The 20,268-nt window shown below is 44.0% G+C and overlaps 1 protein-coding gene across 2 annotated transcripts in view; it reads left to right on the forward strand.

Moving 5' to 3' along the window:
• SMURF1 (SMAD specific E3 ubiquitin protein ligase 1) overlaps positions 1-20,268 on the forward strand; it is a 41,408-nt gene that overhangs the window by 16,894 nt on the left and 4,246 nt on the right. Inside the window, exons 2-17 of one of the 2 annotated variants that reach the window (XM_034436571.3) lie at positions 1,701-1,739; positions 2,666-2,774; positions 4,044-4,177; positions 4,309-4,374; positions 5,008-5,083; positions 6,263-6,507; positions 7,493-7,577; positions 8,105-8,251; positions 9,285-9,486; positions 10,319-10,422; positions 11,803-11,917; positions 15,543-15,721; positions 16,444-16,581; positions 17,522-17,642; positions 18,543-18,744; positions 19,478-19,562. In XM_034436571.3, the coding sequence (XP_034292462.1) occupies positions 1,701-1,739; positions 2,666-2,774; positions 4,044-4,177; positions 4,309-4,374; positions 5,008-5,083; positions 6,263-6,507; positions 7,493-7,577; positions 8,105-8,251; positions 9,285-9,486; positions 10,319-10,422; positions 11,803-11,917; positions 15,543-15,721; positions 16,444-16,581; positions 17,522-17,642; positions 18,543-18,744; positions 19,478-19,562 (2,047 nt within the window). The remainder of the gene's footprint in view (positions 1-1,700; positions 1,740-2,665; positions 2,775-4,043; positions 4,178-4,308; positions 4,375-5,007; positions 5,084-6,262; positions 6,508-7,492; positions 7,578-8,104; positions 8,252-9,284; positions 9,487-10,318; positions 10,423-11,802; positions 11,918-15,542; positions 15,722-16,443; positions 16,582-17,521; positions 17,643-18,542; positions 18,745-19,477; positions 19,563-20,268) is intronic. The other variant, XM_034436572.3, reaches the window with a different exon arrangement.

Consider the following 20,268-nt stretch of genomic DNA (forward strand, 5'->3'; position numbering starts at 1 on the left):
AATGTGGAGCAGGAAGGAGACGCCGTTCCTTTCAGCTACACATTCTTTTGTCTAAAACTCCCCTTCAAACACATGGCATAGTTTTCATTGTTCAGCCAGTCTTCTTCTTTCTTTGTGTAACTACAGATGTCAAGGAATGAATGTTTTCGTTAAATTAAAAATGGAGAAAGTACTTGGGATGATTCGGATGAGGCTTACGACCCTATTGTCACACTCCTCTAATCGGGAGAAAGTGGCTCGTTTTGGCCCTTCGTATTGACTTCGCTATATAAATGAACCTTCACGTTCAGGGTTCACTTTTAAAGGCCAGATGCTGGCAGCTGGTGGGTGTATTTGACAGAGCTGGACTAGAATGGATTTTCTGATTAAACAAACCTTTGGTCTTAGCTTTCAGAGTCTTCTCTGTGTTTCTGTTGATGTGCTTGCTCATGCGTGCACAAGTAACAGCCCTCTGAACTCCCTATCATGAGTGGATGCTGGAAGTCAAAGTTGTTTGTCATTGTCCTGCTGGAGAAGGGCGGAATACAAATTAAAAACAAATAAACTAAATTCTAGCAAGACACTGTTTAAAAGTACATCGCAAAAATAAGGGTATTGTAGTCAAAACATATGTTGCCAAGTGAAACATTCAGTGAGTTTGCCCCAGTTGTCACAGACTTCTCTTGCCACAGTTGTTCAGTGAATCATTGCATTTCTTAAGTTAATAACATGGTTGTTAAGTGAATCTGGATTTCCTATCGATTTTGCTCGTCAGTAAGTTGCAAAAAAACTGATCACATGACTACGGAGATGCCGCAACAGTCCTAAGTGTGAAAAACTGTCGTAAATCACTTTTTTGAGTGCTCTTGTAACTTGGAACGGTCACTAAATGAACCGTTGTAAGTCGAGGACTACCTGTCATATTGAGCGCCTGCAGCAGCAAACAGTGCGTGTTTTAAGGCTATTGATAATGTTCATTGCCCATAAGGAAAGGTACTTTTATAGAGAGTCAGTTCAGAAGTTGAAGTTTGAGGTGTGCGACATGGTTACTTCTGCAACATTACTCACAGTAGGATTATAAATAAAAGAAATTGTGCCCTGAGAATTGTTCCACATGAATGCTTTTCAATCAGTCCCATAATTTCAGCATTTCGCAATATTTTTGTTTAAAGGCATTTGGTTGAATTTTCAGGCTGCCTCTTCTGCTCCTGTCTGCAATGTTACCACTGGTTTCTTTTAGCGATCAAAAACATGTTTGTTAAGAGTAGCACCTCTGTGATAATACTAAGTGTCGAGTCCTTTTGCTGGAAGAATAACTTTGTAAAAACTTTAGTAAGAAACCACAAAGCTGGCTGGAAAACGCTTGAACCTCAACAAGGCTTTAATTTGATCACACAAGCCAAACCTTGTCTGAATTCTCAAAATCCTAGAAACGGCCAATTAAAAAAAAAAAAAAGAGTTCCTAGTACAACGAACAAACTTTCCATGGTTTCTCCATATAAATGAATTAGAAGGTAAAAGCCCAGGTTTGGGAAAATATGTGCTGTGCAATTCATGAAAATAATCAAAACGTAACGCTGCTATTTATTAATCCAGTTGTATGCATCTCTGAGCTTTTTATAAATTGTGCCCTGGGGTGTGTAAGAGAAATCTTTTCCCAGCTTGAGCTGTTTATGCTGAAATATGAGTGGAATCTGCTAACCTTTCTCTTTTTCTTGCAGTGCTTTGTGCCAAGAATCTTGCAAAGAAAGATTTCTTCAGTAAGTAACTGAAAATATACTTTTTCATACCTCCCCACTGCATCCTTTGTGCATATTGAAGCTAGTCTACTGATGTTAGTATGTCTACTGATCTTGTATGTTTCTGCTGAGGGTATTTAAGGAAAGTTTTTCGAGAGTCGGAAGCATAATTGTCTGAAACTTCTATTCACCAGACCACGAAGCAGCGAGCGTGATCTTTTTGCTGTGAGCTGCTTAAAGGCAGATCTCAACTCTGGCAGCTGCCAGGAAATACATTTCTGCTCATGCTCACTCTCTTCTTCCTTCTAAATTGGGTGAGGCGCTGAAAGCCATGGTAAATATCTCCTCTCGTGAGATGACAGGATCAAGTCACAGTGAATTAACCGGGGAATCACCGTTGCATTAAGAGACGTGCAGGTTCTTTTCCCAGACACGCCGGAGATCATATATTAGAAACCCCAAAAAGACTTAGTTGCATTTTTCAGAATTTCAGGGGACTTTTAAAAATAGCACACCGTGGAATTAGTTAGTGATCGAGCTTCACGGGAAATTTGTGTTCCCCTCCAGGGGCATGCAGCTTTTAAATCAAGGGACACCCAAGGCATGTACAGCATAGCAAACGTTGACTGGCTCCAACGTTGCCCTAGGCCTGGGGTCTTTGGGGAGGTGGGGGTTAAAAATTGAAACAGAGACCTTAAGCCAGGAGGCCACTAAAAGAGGTCTGAGTAGCTGTATTTCGCTCATGGTCTGTGTTTTTTAACTCCATGCTCTATCCCTTCTGTAGTAAAAGAAACTTTACCAAAGAGAAAATGCTCTGTATCCCCAGCAACTGCTTAACATTTCTTCTCACAATTACAAAGAGAGCAGTTGTTAAACATTGTGGTTCAGTAGTCCTCTGCTAGCTTCATTGGTCTTTGTGGTGACCGGGTTGCCTTCATCCTTGGCAGGGCTTCCTGACCCCTTCGCAAAGATTGTGGTGGATGGATCTGGTCAGTGTCATTCCACCGACACTGTGAAGAACACCTTAGATCCCAAGTGGAACCAGCATTATGATTTGTAAGTTGGCTGTTCAGCAAGCAGTTTTATTTATTTTTCTTACATACGTTTTTTACTGATTAAATTTCTATGCCGCCCACCTCACTGAGGTGGGTTCCAAGACAATCGTTGTTTTTGACCTCTTTATTTGCATAAAGCATTCACAACCTTGATCCATACCTAGGAACCAGGGCCTAAGGTAACTTAACAGCAAGAGAGAAATGACACAGTGAATGCAAGTACCATGTTTCCCCGAAAATAAGACCCTGTCTTATATTTTTTTGAACCCCGAAATAAGTGCTTGGCCTTATTTTTGGGGAGGTCTTATTATTTTGGGGTGCGTGGAGCAAGATGGGGCTCCTCTTGCCCTCTTTCCTGATTTCCAGCTCTGTCTCCCTAACCCTAACCAGAGGAAATGGCAGGGACCAGCTGCGCATGTATTTAAATATTTTTGAAAGGGGGGGCTTATTTTAGCGCAAGTGCTCAAAAGCCCGATTGGGCTTATTATCAAGGGAGGTCTTATTTTCGGGGAAACATGGTAGGTTACCAAATAGACTTAAGAAAGCAGTTCCCAAATAATCCATAAAATAACCATTCCTTCTATATCTCCTCTCTTACACAACTGGTCATCTAAAATGCTTTACACCAGCAGTGCTGATCCAAAGTAATATTGAGGCAATGCCCACTCCCTCGGGGATGATTATTAGTATGTTTTGTTAGAGAATGTTGTTGTGTAATAATTTGCAAGACTTAATTTTGGGGCTTGGGAGTTGAGATATCGGCTAGACTCCCAGGCAATTATTTTAGGTGTGCCCAAGTGACTATGTCTTCATGTACTTTTGAAAGCCCCTCAGTTGAAAAAACATTGTGTTTTATCTGACTTGTGGATTCCAGAAATGGAAGCCTGTATTACTTTTTCTAGAAATCCTTACATAATTCCTCGGCTGTTAGAAACCGAAGGTGCCTCTTGTCCTATGTACTCCTAGTGCAAAAACGAGCCTTGATGCACTAACTCCAGTTTTAAGAAAAAGCAGCTTTTCCAAGGTCTAATGAGCTCTGCACTTTTGTAGTTTATAATAAGGTTGTCTGCAATTAACAAATGTTTGTGTGTTATCTATTTAACATGCTGTGCAAATTACAGTAATCTAGTGATTAGTTGCATGTTTCTCTTCTTTGATAAAGACAAAGTGTTAACCAAAGCATTATTCAAATGGATTCACAAATGGGGAAGTTGTACCATAGCAGACAATGAACCTCCATTAAATATCCTCCTCCGACTGATTATTCTAGATACGTTGGAAAATCAGATTCTATCACCATCAGTGTCTGGAACCATAAGAAAATTCACAAAAAACAGGGAGCTGGCTTCCTGGGATGTGTCCGACTTCTTTCCAATGCCATCAGCAGGCTAAAAGATACAGGATGTAAGCATGTCTTTATTGCCAAATGTTTTCTGGGTTGGCTTGGGCAATATTTTGTGTCTCTGTTCTGAACACTGATTCCCAATTGTATATATTCTTGGCTGAATGTTTGCCTCCCCCCTTATTCATTTCAGACCAGCGTTTGGATCTATGCAAACTAAATCCCACAGACACTGATGCAATCCGAGGCCAGATAGTTGGTAAGAAGGAATATCTGAACAGATAATTAAAGTATAGCTGTGGTGTTCAACTCCGGATATAACAAGCAGAATACCTTTATTTGAAGTATACCTCTTAGTGTGACTGGGGTGGTAAAAAATGTCTTCCTTTTTAGACTGCCCCCTAGTGTGACAACTTTGCTCTCCTTGCTCTTTGGAGGGAAAAGAATTTTGCAATTGCATGTTAATATGGGAAGGCTTTGTGTTTTAGCCAAAGTATTTTATGGATTGCATTATTGGGCAGTGGCTGCTTTGTTAATTGTTTTTGATTGGTAGTGGCCTTAATTCCTGAAATTTTAAGGAGGCACTAGGAATAGAAGGCTTACTATATTCTTCTTTTTTCCTTTTTGTCGTTAAAGATTGATTGAATTATTAGAATTTGAAAATGCACTGCCTCTTAAATTATCTCAGCAAAGTACTCAGATCTGCCTTCATAGGAAGGAACTCTGCATGTGGCTCCTGGCCAAAGACTTGAGAGTCTATAAAAAAAAAAGGGTACAAATGCTTGCCATGTCAAATTAAACCACTTCCCAGAAATGTTTTTGTATTTTCGTTGCTGTCTTCTATTTGCAAAGTGAAACTTTCGAATGTTTGCTTCTCTTTTTCTCATTCCAGTCAGCCTGCAGACACGAGATAGGATAGGCACAGGAGGGTCTGTGGTAGACTGCAGGGGGCTCTTGGAGAATGAAGGGTAGGTATGCTTTTCTTCCGATCAATTTGTGGGGTCCTTGGTGCTCTCTGAGCTTGGCGTCTTCTCGCAGCCCTTTTATTTCTTGCCTCACTTTATCTGGTCGAAATTGAATAGAATTAAGTGTTCTGCCCTGAATCGTTAGGAGTGGAAAGATTCCCCTTGTTGTGATTGTGGTGCAGACATGCAGACGATTAAACATATTGCACAAGATTGTCCCACGATGTAGAAGATCTGCATGAAGCAATACCGAGGGCGATGGCCTGGATAGCTGAATTGGACATCGAGTTATGAGGCCACTGCTGTACCCCCGTAGACGTTTTACTTATAACTGTGTAGACCGTGTGTATATGTTTATGTTCACTTCTGTCATGTTCTCATCGTACGCTAATATTGTAATAAATAAAAGCTCCAAATTAGGTAACATCGTCCATGATCGTGCACTGATGATGTTCCTGAGTTGGGTCATGAAACGTCTGAAAGAAAACCACCAGTCTCAGACAGCACCAAGGACCACACAGTTCCACCCTGAGCTCCAAACATTCTCTTCTATCAGTTTAAGAATAAAAGCTAAATTTAGCGATTGGGTCAAAAACAACAACAACACAATTGCAGCAAAGAACGAGGGCCGAAAAGTCAGATCGCTTTCCCTCGGCATTTTATCATCATTAAGTGAGTCACTGGAGGAAGTGTGGTCATTGAAGAGATAAATGCAAATTTAGTCTTTGGCACACAGGTCCTCTCCCCCAAATTTTGCTGTTGTGAACACGGTGGATTTGATTTAAATCAAGTCGATTTAAATCACAATTTAAATCGTGATTTAAATCACTAGTAAAAAGGCTTGATTTAAATCAACTCAATTTAAATCATAATTTTTAAAGAGCAGCTGTCACCTCTGTCCTGCAGCAGCTCCTCCTCTAACCTGCTGTTGACTCACCGACAGTCCCAATATTGCCGAATGTTAAATCCGATTTAAATAAAAAAAAAAAATCATCGATTTTTATGCACCCTGGTTGTGAATCAGCTGTGTTTTGTGTTTCAAGATAATTTTCTTGGTTCTTGGCTTCCAGGGAGGGAGGTCTACTTGGAAAGGCTGGGCCCTGTCCCCTAAAGTCGGTTATTCCAACACTTCCTTAGTGATGTGTGAAAATCTGTCCACTGAATGAGCTTCCCTACTTTCAGAACGGTTTATGAAGACTCGGGACCTGGGAGGCCCCTGAGCTGTTACATGGAAGAGCCAGCCCCATATACAGACAGCACAGGAGCTGCCGGTGGAGGGAACTGCAGGTTCGCAGAAACCCCTGGCCAGGATCAGACCCTGCAGGTCCAGCGATTGCGGGGTCCTGATGTAAGAAGCCATGTCCAGACACCCCAAAATAGACCCCACGGTCATCAGTCGCCATCACCGGATCTGCCTGAAGGCTATGGTGAGTTTGGGTAGCCGTCCAGAGTCATTTTGCATAGCGAGTCAGGTGGTATATGAGGGAGGGGGGGAGGAAAGAAAAAGAAAGGAAGGAAGGAGGTGGAAGGAAGGAAAGAAGAAAGGAAGGAAGGCAGAAGGAAGGAAGAAAGAAAGAAAGAAAAGACGGGAGGGAGGAAGGAAAGGATGGAAGGAAGAAAGGAAGATGGGTGGATGAAATGAAGGAAGGAACGAAGGAAGGGAAAGAAGAAAAAGAAAGAAAGAAAGAAAGAAAGAAAGAAAGAAAGAAAGAAAGAAAGAAAGAAAGAAAGAAAGGTGGGTGTTGGGGGAAGAGACTTCTATATTCTGTTTTGCACCCAGAAGTGGCATTGCCTCGTTTTGTGGACTTTTCTTTATGGGATTTTTCACTTGGCATCGTAGTTTTACTCCCGGTATGTTTATGTTTATTGATGTGTGATTGGCTTTTGTCTAAGAGGCAGAGTAAGTGGGAGGGTTTTTCCCCCCTGGAGCTGGCCAGATGGTAGTTTAACACTGTCAGTGTTTTATTTCTCAAATGAATGTATCAGGATCTTGTAGCTGGACTGCTGTTCACATGGTCTGTTGGCAAGGCAATAGTAAAACCAGATTCTCGTGGTAGTTGGGAGGGAACCATGCAAATCTTTTGCAGCTCGTAAAACAGCTGCCCAATAAAATGTGAATGACAAACAAACAAGACCGTACATTGCTCCAGTAGAGCAATAGGGTTTCTGAATGAGCAGTCAGCAAAAATTAATTTAAAAAGCGACGAAAGTGCAATACACTCCTTGGTGTTACCTTTCTCCTCTCATAACAATGACAAACTCTCCTACAAAGGTAAGAGAAGCAAATAAACTACCGTTTTCAGCTTTAGCTCAGTTTTACTAGGGCTGGCTTTAGTCACAAAGGTCTGTGAGGGATTTGGGCATTTTCTCTGTTAGCCACCTTTTTTCTCTCTCTCTCTCCTGTCTCTTTAGAGCAAAGGACAACAGTACAGGGACAAGTTTACTTTTTGCATACACAAACTGGGGTTAGCACCTGGCACGATCCCAGGATACCAAGGTAGGTACGGTCGCTGCTTTTGAGTTCATTTAGATCAGGGATGTCAAACTCGATTTCATTGAGGGCCGCATCAGGGTTGTGTTTGATCTCGGGGTGGGGGGACAGGTGGGCATGGCTGGCTCGATGTCACTCATGTTGTAGGCACCTGTGGTGGGCCGAGCACTCTGCCAGCAAAAACTGAGCTCTGTTTTCGCTGGCGGAGAGTTGCAGGAGGCCGTTGCAGCTGAAAACGGAGCTCAGGAGGGCCACACATTTTTGCCTGACAGAGGCATCGCAGGCCGGTCCTTCGCTATTTCCAGGGAGGTCCCGCAGGCCAGATCTAAGCATCCCTCAGGCCGGAGCCTGCCCCGGGCTTTGAGTTTGACACCCCTGATTTGGATGTTTGCAGGAAATTAAACCATAGGATCCTTAGATTTGGAGATTTAAATGGCCTCTCTTTTCTGTAGGCATGTTCAAATAATTTAAAATAATGCTGGCATTGAGTTAAATCTAGTTCCTCCTCCATTTTTTTCTTTTTCTTTTTGCAGAGACCTTAACAGTGTGAATTGTGATGAACTTGGACCTCTGCCTCCAGGCTGGGAGGTTAGAAGTACAGTATCAGGAAGAATATATTTTGTAGATCATAATAACAGAACCACCCAGTTCACAGACCCAAGACTGCATCACATAATGAAGTAGGTCACCCTTCAGTTGCTGCTTGGTTTTGGGGCTGAGAATCAGGGCCAGATTAGTCCTGTCAAAGACCCCATAAATATAATACGGAGGTAGTGAAGCAGTAGGCTGCATAAGGAAGTATTTTAATATCTTTTTGGGAGCCCTTAAAATAGATGCCATTGAGGAAATGTTGAACCAAGAATAATTTGGAAGGTTAAAATATGTTGAAAGCTTTCTTACGACAAGTTGTTCCCATTTCGAATGCTTATTCCAGAAGAAATTAATTACCTTTTAAAAGGTACGACAGAGGGACACGAGGCCCGCTCTAACAGGTGGTACAGCTTCCCCCTATGAAATCCGTCATTGTCATCCCAAGATTATTAGACGTTTGGATCATCCCTGTGGTTGTGTAATTCTTTAAGGCTGGGTGTGTGTGTGAATCCTCTCGAGAGTACATGTTTATGTAGTGTATATTGGAGGTGGTAACCCCTTTGAGAGCTTCATGCAATGAAATTTCATTTTAATATATGCCGATTAGTGTACTTTCAAAGTGACAATAAAGTTATTACTCTATTCTAGTTGTACCAGATCAGATAGGGTAGGCACCTTTCAGGTCCCTTCCCTGAAATGTTTGCCCACTAAGGTGACCTCAAAAACATGCATTTTATGTGGCTGCCTCCACCATAGAAAACACTCTTGTCCCCAGGAATCGGGCAGCCCCCCCCCCCTTTCCCTCATTTTAGCTTTTCAGAAGACGATCAAAACTATCCTTTTTATCCAGGCTCTGGGTACAGTGTGAATGTCTGGAGTCGATCATGAGGCATCCCAGAAGGATGATTTGAGGCCCTGGGTTTGGCTTGCGTTCCACGGTTTTCAGAGGCCAAGCTTTTTATTGTTGCGAGCTACTCCCTTGTGTTTTTAGAGGGACGGCCATGCGCGTTCTTTAAATAAATAAACAGACCCCACTCGCCTTGCCTCGCTCTTCTTTTTTCTGCTGCTGCTGCTGCTGCTTTTGGAAGTCATGCCTTCTCTCCCTTTCCTTCCCCACCTAAGTCACCAATGCCAACTAAAAGAATCCAACCAGCCTTTGCAAGCACCAAATGAGGGCTCGTTGGAAGACAGCGAGGAGCTGCCCGCTCAGCGATACGAACGGGACTTGGTGCAGAAGCTCAAGTTCCTCCGGCACGAACTCTCCCTCCAGCAGCCTCAAGCTGGCCACTGCCGCATCGAAGTATCGAGGGAAGAAATATTCGAGGTATGTGAACAGGAACCTGGGTGAAGAGGATCTGGCTTTCATCTGCCTGCCGTAAAACGCAAATCGGTCCTGCCAAGCCTCGATGTGATTTGGGTACCAGCTAAGGAGCTGGTGAATCTGAGACAGGTAGTCCTCGACTTACAACCATTCGTTTAGTGACTGTTTGATATTGCAACGGCACTGGAAGAAAAAATGGACTTACGACTGGCCTCTGCAGATACAATTGTTGCGGCATCCCCACCATCTTACGATCCAAATTTGAACACTTGGCAACCAGTGCGTATTGACAATGGTTGACATGTTCCGGGGTCATGTGACAGTCATTTGCGGCTTTCCCAACTGACATTCGATAAGCAAAATCATTGGGGGGAGGAGCTGGGTTTGCTTAACGACCACATGGTCCACTTAACATCCTCAATGATTCACTTAACAGCTGTGTCAAAAGACGGTGATAAAATTGGCTTGCCACAAGCTTAACAACTGCTTTGCTTAGCAACAGAAATTTGAATCCCAGCTGTGGTCGTAAGTCGAAGCCTACCCTGTACTTTTATTTATGATCTGCCTTTCCAGTAGACCAGGGCAGTAACTGCAGTGAACCTCTTAATAGCTAAGAACATCCGTTCGGCTCATAAAACTGCACTTTTACATCGTGCCACTTTTCCAAGAGGCTTGAGTAACATCAAGAACAAAACCACGTTTAGATAAGAAAACAGCCGAAAGATTCCCATTTTTCTCTAATATTGGGTAGGAAAGAGATGCGAGAGGTTCAGCTGCTTTTGGTAAAACAACGGTGTTTGTTTGTTTTTTTAAGTGCTTCTCTTTCTGTGCATAGGAATCTTACCGTCAGATAATGAAGATGAGGCCGAAAGATCTGAAGAAGAGGCTGATGGTGAAATTTCGGGGAGAGGAAGGCTTAGATTATGGTGGAGTGGCAAGGTAAGGGCCAGAATCCTAAAAGAGCTTTTAGGGTTATATTTTTTTGGGCGGGGGAGGATGTCTCTCTCTCTTTTTCTATACTATTGGCTTGCCCTGTCAGTGTTGATGGAAGTGTTCCTGCTGATTCCTTGTGGTTGTTCTTGGTGGTCCCTTATATAGATGCTTCCTATATAAACAGAAGCAAACCCCACTGCCTTCTAGCACTGATAATGTAGCCTAGTTGGGCAATGAAACGTCTGCAAGGAAAAAACCAAGCTCAAGAGAGCACCGAGGACCCCACAATAAGAACCGTACTTAGAGAAACCAAAGCTGCCTCTACGTTTGAATCTGTTCAGTGGGGTAGACATAAATAACATTTCTTCCTTTACCTTTCTTAACCCTGCTTTCTATCCTGCAAATTTTTAAATGTGAAATGTGCTGCCACAGACCCCCTTTGCCTCTAATATACTTAGGCAAGCCAAACTTTCTAACTTGTTTTGGAAAAGGTTCTCCTGATCCACGTAACCTGGGTGGTTCTCACCCGAGATTACTGCTCTATTTCATCCTGGCATCCTCTTGTAATGCTGATCGCTCCCCTTGTATTTTGAGCACTCATTTCCCCAGGCAGCTGAACCCATCAGCATCTAAATTGCTGCTTAAAAAAAAAAATCCTTTTTTGGTTGTTTTGTCTATTGATACTGTTCTCTCATTTTGTTCTCTCGTCTGGGACTTCTCTGCCTTTGACCTCTCCCTTGTCATCACCTCCGTCTTGCGGAGAGTTTCAGCATCTCTTTATCTTGTCTGCGCTTTAATGCTGTCTAGACGGATGCTGAATCCTCTAACATGCCTTAACCAGATGTCTCCCTTTAGTTTGGGGGCGGGGTAGGCAGAAGATCCCCATTATGCAATTAAATACCTGTTATCTCAGGTGTTCAGCTCATCGGGTACCGTCTTCCCACAAAAAGAAATCTTCACAGTTCTTTAAAAAAACAAAACCCAAACTTCCTATTGCCTGTTCTTATTCTGTTTCCTGTTGAATGCCTTTCTTTAACAGAGCGAGGAAGAGCCAGAAAAGCTGTTGTGATTGGACTCTGCTCCACAATGTTTTTTTCTTAAATGTTGGCAATCTCTGCTTGCTGGAGTCAGCCTTTTTCCAAAGCGTCTTATGCTGTCTCATAAACCAGCATTTCTCAACCTCAGCAAATTTTTAAGATCCGTGGACCTCAACTCCTAAAAATTCCTCCGGTCCACCCATCTTAAAGATGCTGAGCTTAAGGCTGTCATAGACCACCTTGGGAACTAATCCAATTTCTGAAGTGGGATAAACTTTTACTTTCATTTCTCACCCCACCCTCCCCCTCCATCACCATTTCTAATCTTGTTGAAAATTACATCCGGCAGGGAATGGCTGTACCTTCTATGTCACGAAATGCTGAATCCATATTACGGGCTTTTCCAATATTCAACTGATAACATTTACACGCTGCAAATAAATCCCGATTCCTCCATCAACCCCGTAAGTACTCTTAAAAGCCAAAGATCTATTTGTGTTCTTTGAAGATAAACGTTAGAAGGAGCAACCATCTCTGAAACCAGGGGAAATATATAAGATAAAGATATGTTAAGATTTCCACAGGATGTTATTTATTTTATACATTTTGTCAAATTGACGTGGCTGCCCATCTCACGAAAAGTGATTCTGAGTGGCGTACAACACTTAATTAAAACTGTAAAAACTAAAACTTTCGTTGTCATGACCTTTACCTGGGCAAGATGGTGCATCACAGGAAAACAATTTTTGAACCCAGGTTAGCCCTCAAGTGGGCTAACTTACAGAATGCGCCCAAAATCCAGGATCCATGACTCCCGAGGGAATAAAAATTGTGGAAATTGTGGTTGATTCAGTGCTACTAGTTTCTGCTGGGTGGCTGCTCGGTCACATGAGCTTCATTTTCCGCATTCCGTAACAGTTTCCCAGCCAGTCTAGCAATCCCTCGCTCCTTCCCCCACCCGGCAGCAGCCACTTGAGTTCTTCTAAGTAGCCCTCAGAATACACAATCCAGTACTGGGAGGCCAAAGTGAAATCTTTTTCCTCCCTTATTTGATTTTCCGTACACTCTGCGAACCGATTAATGTCTATTTTTCAGTCGAGCCCTCACAGACCGTGGAAGGTAAGTGTACATGAAATAGGGCTCAAAGCTGAACTAACTTGCTTCTAACGGACTAATTGGTGTAGCCCGAACTTGTTTCCACGAAGGCAGGAGTGGGCAACGTTGGGGAGGGTCGTGATGACCCTTGCTCTTTGCAATCAGCTGGGACAAAAAGTGGGTGGGGCCAAAATGAGGTCGTGGCTCAGAGCTGAACGTTGCCTGGCTATTCCTGCCCTGTCCTCCCTCCTTCCCTAGGTAAGGTTTGGCCTTGTGGCTGTTATTGCTGCTCCCTCCACAGATCCGTCTCTTTTTCCTTTTCGCCTTCTTCCTCTGACATTTGCCAGTATCCTCCCTATGATTAGTGCCAGCCCCAGAGGTGTCAGGTGTGAAGGGAATTGCCAGCTAACGGATTGGTTTCCTTTGAAATTTGAAAGGAATGGTCTGGGCAGCCACTCGTCATTCCCAACTCCTTTCCATTTTTGGGCTGTTGTGGAGGCCTCCACCGCAGAGCTGAGCCAATTTCAGGGAGCCACGCATAGCAACTTCTCTGCCGGCCAGAGCATGTTGGAAAGGATGGGGAGTAGAAGCAGAAAGTGAGCATTTGAGAAGGCCTAGCTCCATGATGGCGAACCAATGGCACACGTGCCGGAAGTGGCACGCAGAGCCATCTCTCTGGGCACGCCAGCCGTTGCCCGTTGCTCTTCCGGGTTCCGGCACGCACATGCCAGCCAGCTTGTCTTTGCACACATGGGAGTGCATGTGCGCTGGCCAGCTGGTCTTTGCATGCACATGCATGCCAGAAACCAAAAGATCAGGTGATTGGCGCACATGTATATGCTGGAAATCGGAAACCTAGCTTCCCGGCGCGTGCATGCACACTGGGGAACTGCCCTTTCGGTTTCTAGCACTCCTGCGTGTGCGCACTGGGGAAGCTGCTCTTCCGGTTTCCGGCGCTCCCCCGCACATGCGTGCACACTCCCCTTTCAGCACCCAGTGCCAAAAAGGTTCGCCAGCACTGGCCTAGCTTTTCTCTACCAGTGGTGAAGAATGGAAGATCTGGGAAGGGCAAGCTGGTGAGAAGAAGAGGAGGAAGAAGGGGGGGGGGGGAATCCTGAGTTTTAATCAAATCACCCAAACTCCGTTTATGTCGAGGGAAAGGTGTGTGTGGAGGGGAGGGGGAAACTTGCCTAAAGGAGGAAAAAGAGACATTTTCTTCATGGGAGGGGGAGGGACTTCCTTTTGCTGCCACAATAGTTCAGCATGAAACTATGACTCAGCCCTGACTTACAGCTTGTGGTTAAAAGCATCACAGGAAGCACCCAGAAGTGTCTGAGGATGTTGCAGCAACCCAAAAGAATTTGTTGTAATGACTGTCTCGGCTGCTCTAGGCTATCTGTTTTAAAGAGAAAGTAATCCCTCTCCTTCCCCACCCCCCTGACCATCCTCTCCCCTCCCTCTCCCAAGTTTTCATAATGAACAGCAACCATAGAGAAGCTGCATGAAATGGTTGGAGGGGGAGAACCTGGTGATTGCTTATAGGTTGCCCACCCCTGTTTGTAAAATGTCCCACTAAATATTAATTGCCTATGTAGCTCCTTGGAATTCATCTCTTCAAACAAACATAGGCACATACTAACAGTTCCCTGTGTCTATAGATTAGGCTACTATCTTAACAGTGGGTTAGGATTGGATGGAGTCCAATCCTAAATTTAAGCCATTAAAAAAAACCCAAACACCTTCAAGATAGGGGCGGCACCAGTAAAACACAGTGGTTTAGTCCCTTGAATTGGAGAGATCCCAGAACAAGGTCATCTATAGCAAAAGTTCTTCTTCGCACAAGCCGCTCTCCTAGAGTATCCTACCTTGCAGGGCTGTGGTTGCTTTCGGTTAGGACAGATAGAGGAAAAAGGACACCGCGCTAGGAGGAGACTCTATGGTGGGGGAACCGGGCTTCCGGTTGGCTCCAGAATTGAACGGGGGGGCTTCCGGTTAGGACTTTTGTGGCTCTTTGAGTGTTTAAGGTTGCCGACTCCTGTCTTGGAGTTAGAGCAAGATCCAGGTAAACAGCTCGTGTATAGCTGAAGTCCTTGAAAAGGTAAGACGTTTAGGCTTTTGAGCGGAGTAAGCATTAACCCAAAGTAGTAAAGATGCCGCTCTGTATTTTAATCACAAATGCATCCCCTTATTTGTCCGTTATGATTTCCCCAAAAGGACACCATCTCTGTGCAAGGAGGTTGCCATTCGAGAGAGGTGAAGTTCTGAACAGAAATGGGTTAGTGCAGTGTTCCCCAACCTTGATGACATTCTGGGCTTCAACTCCCAGAATTCCCCAGCCAGCAGAGCTTTGGGAATTGAAGTCCACCGATCCTAAAGTCACTATGGTTGAGAAACGCTGGGTTAAGAGAATACCTGGCACCGTTATCTTCCCCAGGAGCGCCTCCCTGTAACTGTTCAGTTTGCTTTGCTTGCGTTTGCCCTCCGGCAGTAACTACAATCTCTTTGAACTTGGCATTTAAGAGAAATCCCTCCGCTCCTGGCAAAACACCTGCAGCTGACAAGCCCCAGAGGCAGGAGGCTAAAAATACTCTGGGTGAATCTTCAGCAAGACAAAAAGGATTGTTCCAGCTTCTTATAAGCAGCTGATTAGTGAAATACGGTTTCAGCCGTTTAAAGATGTGCGGACTTCGACTCTCAGACTGGCTGGGGAATTCTGGGAGTCGAAGTCCATCTTAAATGTTGATGAGGTTGAGAAACTCAAGTCTACCTGCTTGAGTGTAAAAAAAACAACAACAAACCACCTAATTGTACTGATTGGAAAAGCATAAATACCAGATTCATGGGACGTACTGATGCTTCTCAGCTAGAGGATTTGAAATAACGAAACGACACCTCCCATCACACCAACTAAAGTCTGGCGAAAGGCAACTAAGATAGCCGTCGCTGGCATCTCTCGCGGTGAATGACCACCTTGGTGGTTGGCATATCTTTCAGGATCATCTGTCTTATTTCCACTTTGTCGGTCGGATCATGGGTCTGGCGGTGTTCCACGGGCATTACATCAACGGGGGTTTCACAGTCCCTTTCTACAAACAGCTGCTGGGCAAACCCATCCAGTTGTCTGACTTGGAATTGGTGGATCCAGAGCTACATAAGAGCTTAGTGTGGATTTTGTAAGTATCCCATCCAATAATCTATAATGTGTTGATTGACCCAGGAGGAGCAGCTCCAACGAAAAAGTTTTCCTGACCTCAATCACTGGTGCCTACCTAGATTTTAAAGCTGCTTTCGGCAGGGCGGATACTTAAAAACTTCCAAAAGTACCCAGAAAACAACTGGGATAATTTTATAAACAATCAGCAGTGAAACATCTGGATAACTGTTCCATAGGAGAAAGTCATCCTTGTACTTCATTAGAAACCTGTTCTGCCGAATTCTGATTCTGAGTTGATTTGGCTTGCCTGTAATTAGTAAATTAATCTTCAGCCTCGCTCATAACTGAGGCATGAGAAAGTATTTTAAATTTCTGGAAGTCAACCAACAGTGCATCAAAGGAATATCTTTGGGGACAGAATTTGATCAGAAAATATCTCTTTTTTTATTTTGCATTACCTATGTTTCAGTTGCATAGTAATATTCCTACGTGCAGGTATAAAACTAACTTTCTTTACATCAATAAAGTACCATAATCAAAAATAGCTGCAGAGGTTTTTTTCCCCCCCTCTGCAAGGAGGAATATTAAAAACTGTACGATGCACAACTGCTTACTAAAGTGTAGATCGGCCACAGAGAGCTCTGCTCTTAAAATTACATGTTTCAATAGGTCTGGCTAAATAAAGAAAATCCATCTTCACTTGCAGAAATGACTTGTAGGCATTGCCATTCTTGTTGACAGAGAGAATGACATCACTCCAGTTCTGGACCATACCTTCTGCGTGGAACACAATGCATTCGGCAGAATTCTGCAGCACGAACTCAAACCGAACGGGAGAAATGTTTCCGTTACGGAGGAGAACAAGAAAGAATATGTCAGGTACCCTCAGGGAAGGCTAATTTGGCACCTGTCAATGAGATGCTGGCAGTCCAACAAGGTAGATCACACACAGATACCACTACCAAGTGCAGGTAGTTCTCAACGTACGACCACAATTGAGCCCAAAATTTCTGTTGCTATGTGAGACATTTGTTAAGTGAGTTTTGCCCCATTTTACAACCTTTCTTGATGCAGTTGTTAAGTGAATCACTGCAGTGGTTAAATTAGTGTAAGTAGGGGGTTGGACTAGAAGACCTCCAAGGTCCCTTCCCTATTCTATTCTATTCTATTCTATTCTATTCTATTCTATTCTATTCTATTCTATTCTATTCTATTCTATTTGTTTTATTTCTACTCTACTCTACTGTATCCTACTCTACTTGTCACATGGTTGTTGACTTTGCTTGTTAGAAGGCGGATCACATGACCCTGGAACACTGCAACCGTCATAAGTATGAGTCAGTTGTGAAGCGGCTGAATTTTGTTGACGTGATCATGGGGATGCTACACTGGTTGTAAATGTAAAAAACAGTCACAAATCCCCTTTTCAGTGCTGTTGTAACTTTGAACAGTCACTAAAGGAACTGTTGTAAGACGGGGACTACTTGTAGTCAGGACTACTTCTATTGTAACACTATGCTAATAGAGTTAGCCATGGCCGGTGTTTGCAAGGTAGATCAGAAAATCAGAGTTGTAGACTCAACAGAGCTTGGACAATCTCCCAGAATAGGCTGCTTGTGATGCTCACACAAGAATACCATCTGGACATGTCCATGAAGTCACCAAGGTTGGAACTTTCCTCAGAAGAGATTTGGTTTATTTCTTTAGACAGCCTGTGACTTCCATTGGAGGGCAGGTTTTATATCTTCCGTGCAAAATTCTTACCAGTCCTGTAGTAATTCTGCAGTAATGCTGAGATTTTATCTTCCTGTTTTCCCAGGCTGTATGTAAACTGGCGGTTCATGAGAGGAATTGAAGCCCAATTCCTGGCCCTTCAGAAAGGTTTTAATGAACTTATTCCTCAACACCTCCTGAAGCCTTTTGACCATAAGGAACTTGAGGTATCGGTTGTATATTTCACACTAACTCTTTTGCTGCTGTTCACGTAGCCTCAAAAGCAGAAATAACTCTACATATATTTTCCTTGTTCTGAATTGATGTGTTAGAGTTCTGTCCAAGCATGGGGAGCAATGCCCAGAAAGCTTTATTTTGAAAGATATTTCTTAATGTCCTTCAAAACAAGCCCCCCCATTCTTGGGGGGGCCTTGACTTGGCAAACTTAAATTTGGGGCAGTTTCGATACTAAAACACATAGTGGAAAAGAAACAGCTTCTACCTTTTATGGGGGTTGAATTAGATGACCTACAAAGTCCCTTCCAACTCTGTTAATCTGTTAAATTTGTCTCCTGAAATGCTAGGGAGAATGCAGAATCAAAATCCTGGTAGAGAATTGGAAGATTCCAGTGCTTCCATCTTGAAAGCGCCAAAGCAACAGCTTTTCTTCATAATGAATCAATTTCCTAAGATTTTTTTCAGAGCATCTGATGTGTGACTTAAAAGAGTAAAATAGATGTCAGAGCTGTCATAGTAGCCCATAAAAGCAGTTTCTGGCTTGAGAATTCCGGGTGTTGGAAGTTCACACACCTGGACTGAAGAATTCTGGGAGCTGAAGTTCACAGATCTTTGTTGCCAAGGGAGAGCAGTAAGCAGACTGCTTGAAAATTGTGTGGGGACTCAGCTGACAATCTAAACATCTTTTGCCCTATATGCAGTGGTTAACCAATCTAACTAGCAGCGCCCATAGTAAATCTATTTTGTCATTCTTGTTTTAAAAAGCATGATGGAAATATGAAAATCCTGCTCAAAAACTGTCTGCAGCCATCAAGGGCGATAAATATAAATATACCATGCCACCTTGTCCCGGTGCTTAAAAAGGACTTTTTTTTTTTTTGATTTCCCAGCTCATCATCGGTGGCCTAGATAAGATTGATCTGAACGACTGGAAATCCAACACGCGTCTGAAGCACTGCATGGCCGACAGCAATATCGTGAAGTGGTTCTGGCAAGCGGTGGAGGCCTTCGACGAGGAACGGAGAGCGCGGCTGCTCCAGTTTGTGACAGGCTCCACGCGGGTCCCCCTTCAGGGTTTCAAGGCTTTGCAAGGTGACTGATCGGGGGGCTGAGTTAGCAGACTTGGGCCACAGGCAGCTGGGGAAGGGGAGACCTACTTTTTCATGCCAGTCAGTTGGCCCTCCCTCCCTCCCTCTCCTTTCTAACTATCCCACCCAACCCTCCATTAGAAAAATACGTGACTTCCCTTTGAACAATAAATCAAGCTGCCTTAACACTGAATTAAGCCAAGATTCAGATTACCCATTTGGGGGGCGGGAGGGCGAAAGGTCAGAGACGGACTTTGTACTGGAGGGGTGCTCTTTTTTTTTTTAAAGAGAAAACAGAATTGCAACAAAGAGGCGGGGTAGATGAGGACAAAAACCTGAATTAACCTAGTTAACACAGCAACTCCTTATCCATTAACATCTCTCTGCCTTGGTGAAAACGAGAGTTTGGCAGCCAATCAAAGCTTTGAGGTTCCTGATGTTTCCGGGCCTCTGCCTGAACAACTCTGGTCTCCTCTGAGAAGCAGCTGCTTTCCAGAATCTCGGGCCAAAAGAGAGCGGCCTTGGGAAGGAGCTCTTCCTAGCACCCGGCATACTGTGCCAGGTGTGTCCACACCCCTAAAGCAGGAGTCCCGATTTCCTGTTCTTTGGTTGGCTGATACCGGAGGTTACCAGAGGTCAGGGCAGCGTGATAACATAGCCAGGGCCTATGTTATCACGCTGTGATAGGGCCTTAACTAGAATTTTGAAGGGCCTTAACTAGAATGTCTATTTGCAAGGTTCTACAGGCGCAGCAGGACCCAGGCTGTTCACTATCCACTTGATAGATGCAAACACAGACAACCTCCCGAAAGCTCATACTTGGTAAGTCCCTCGGCAATGGCTGCGAATCAGGGAGTAGACGGGGCTGTGAAAATGTGTTTGTTTCTGCCCGGATGAAGTTGTAAACTCTTCTGGGAAAAGAAAACGAGGCGTGGAGCGTATCCAGATTAACCTCCTTCAGCCTGACGTCTAAACCAATTTATTCTTCTGCATATAACCCTAACCTCTCAGCCCCAAAATTTCTGTGGTTCGGTGAAAGCAATTGTTAAGGGAGCTTTGCCCCCATTTTACGACCTTGCTTGCCGCCGTCGTTAAATCGCCGCAATTCATAAATTGGTAACCCGTTGTTAAGTGAATCTGGCTCCCCCCCCATTGACGTCGCTTGTCAAAAGGCTGCCAAAATTGATCACATGACCTTGCGACCGTCATAAATCACTGAACCGATGGCCAAGCATCTGAATTTTGATCACACGACCACAGGGATGCTGCAAAGCAGGGATGGGTTCTACTTACCTTTACTGCCGGTTTGCAGCGGGGCGGCGTGTGCGCTCTTCTGCGCAAGCGCAGACGCTTTCTGATGATGTCATCATGCTCAGTGGGCGGAGCCTCCTGCCTGTTTTACTACCGGTTCTATAGAACTGGTCCGAACTGGGGGCAACCCATCACTGCTGCAAAGGTTGTACCTGGGAAAAATGACCCCGAGTCGCCTTTTTTCGATGCCGTTGTAACTTTGAGATGGTCACCGAAC

The sequence above is a fragment of the Pantherophis guttatus genome, chromosome 14 (genome assembly GCF_059756535.1).
Source record: "Pantherophis guttatus breed Tessera chromosome 14, ASM5975653v1, whole genome shotgun sequence".
Lineage (NCBI taxonomy): Eukaryota > Metazoa > Chordata > Lepidosauria > Squamata > Colubridae > Pantherophis > Pantherophis guttatus.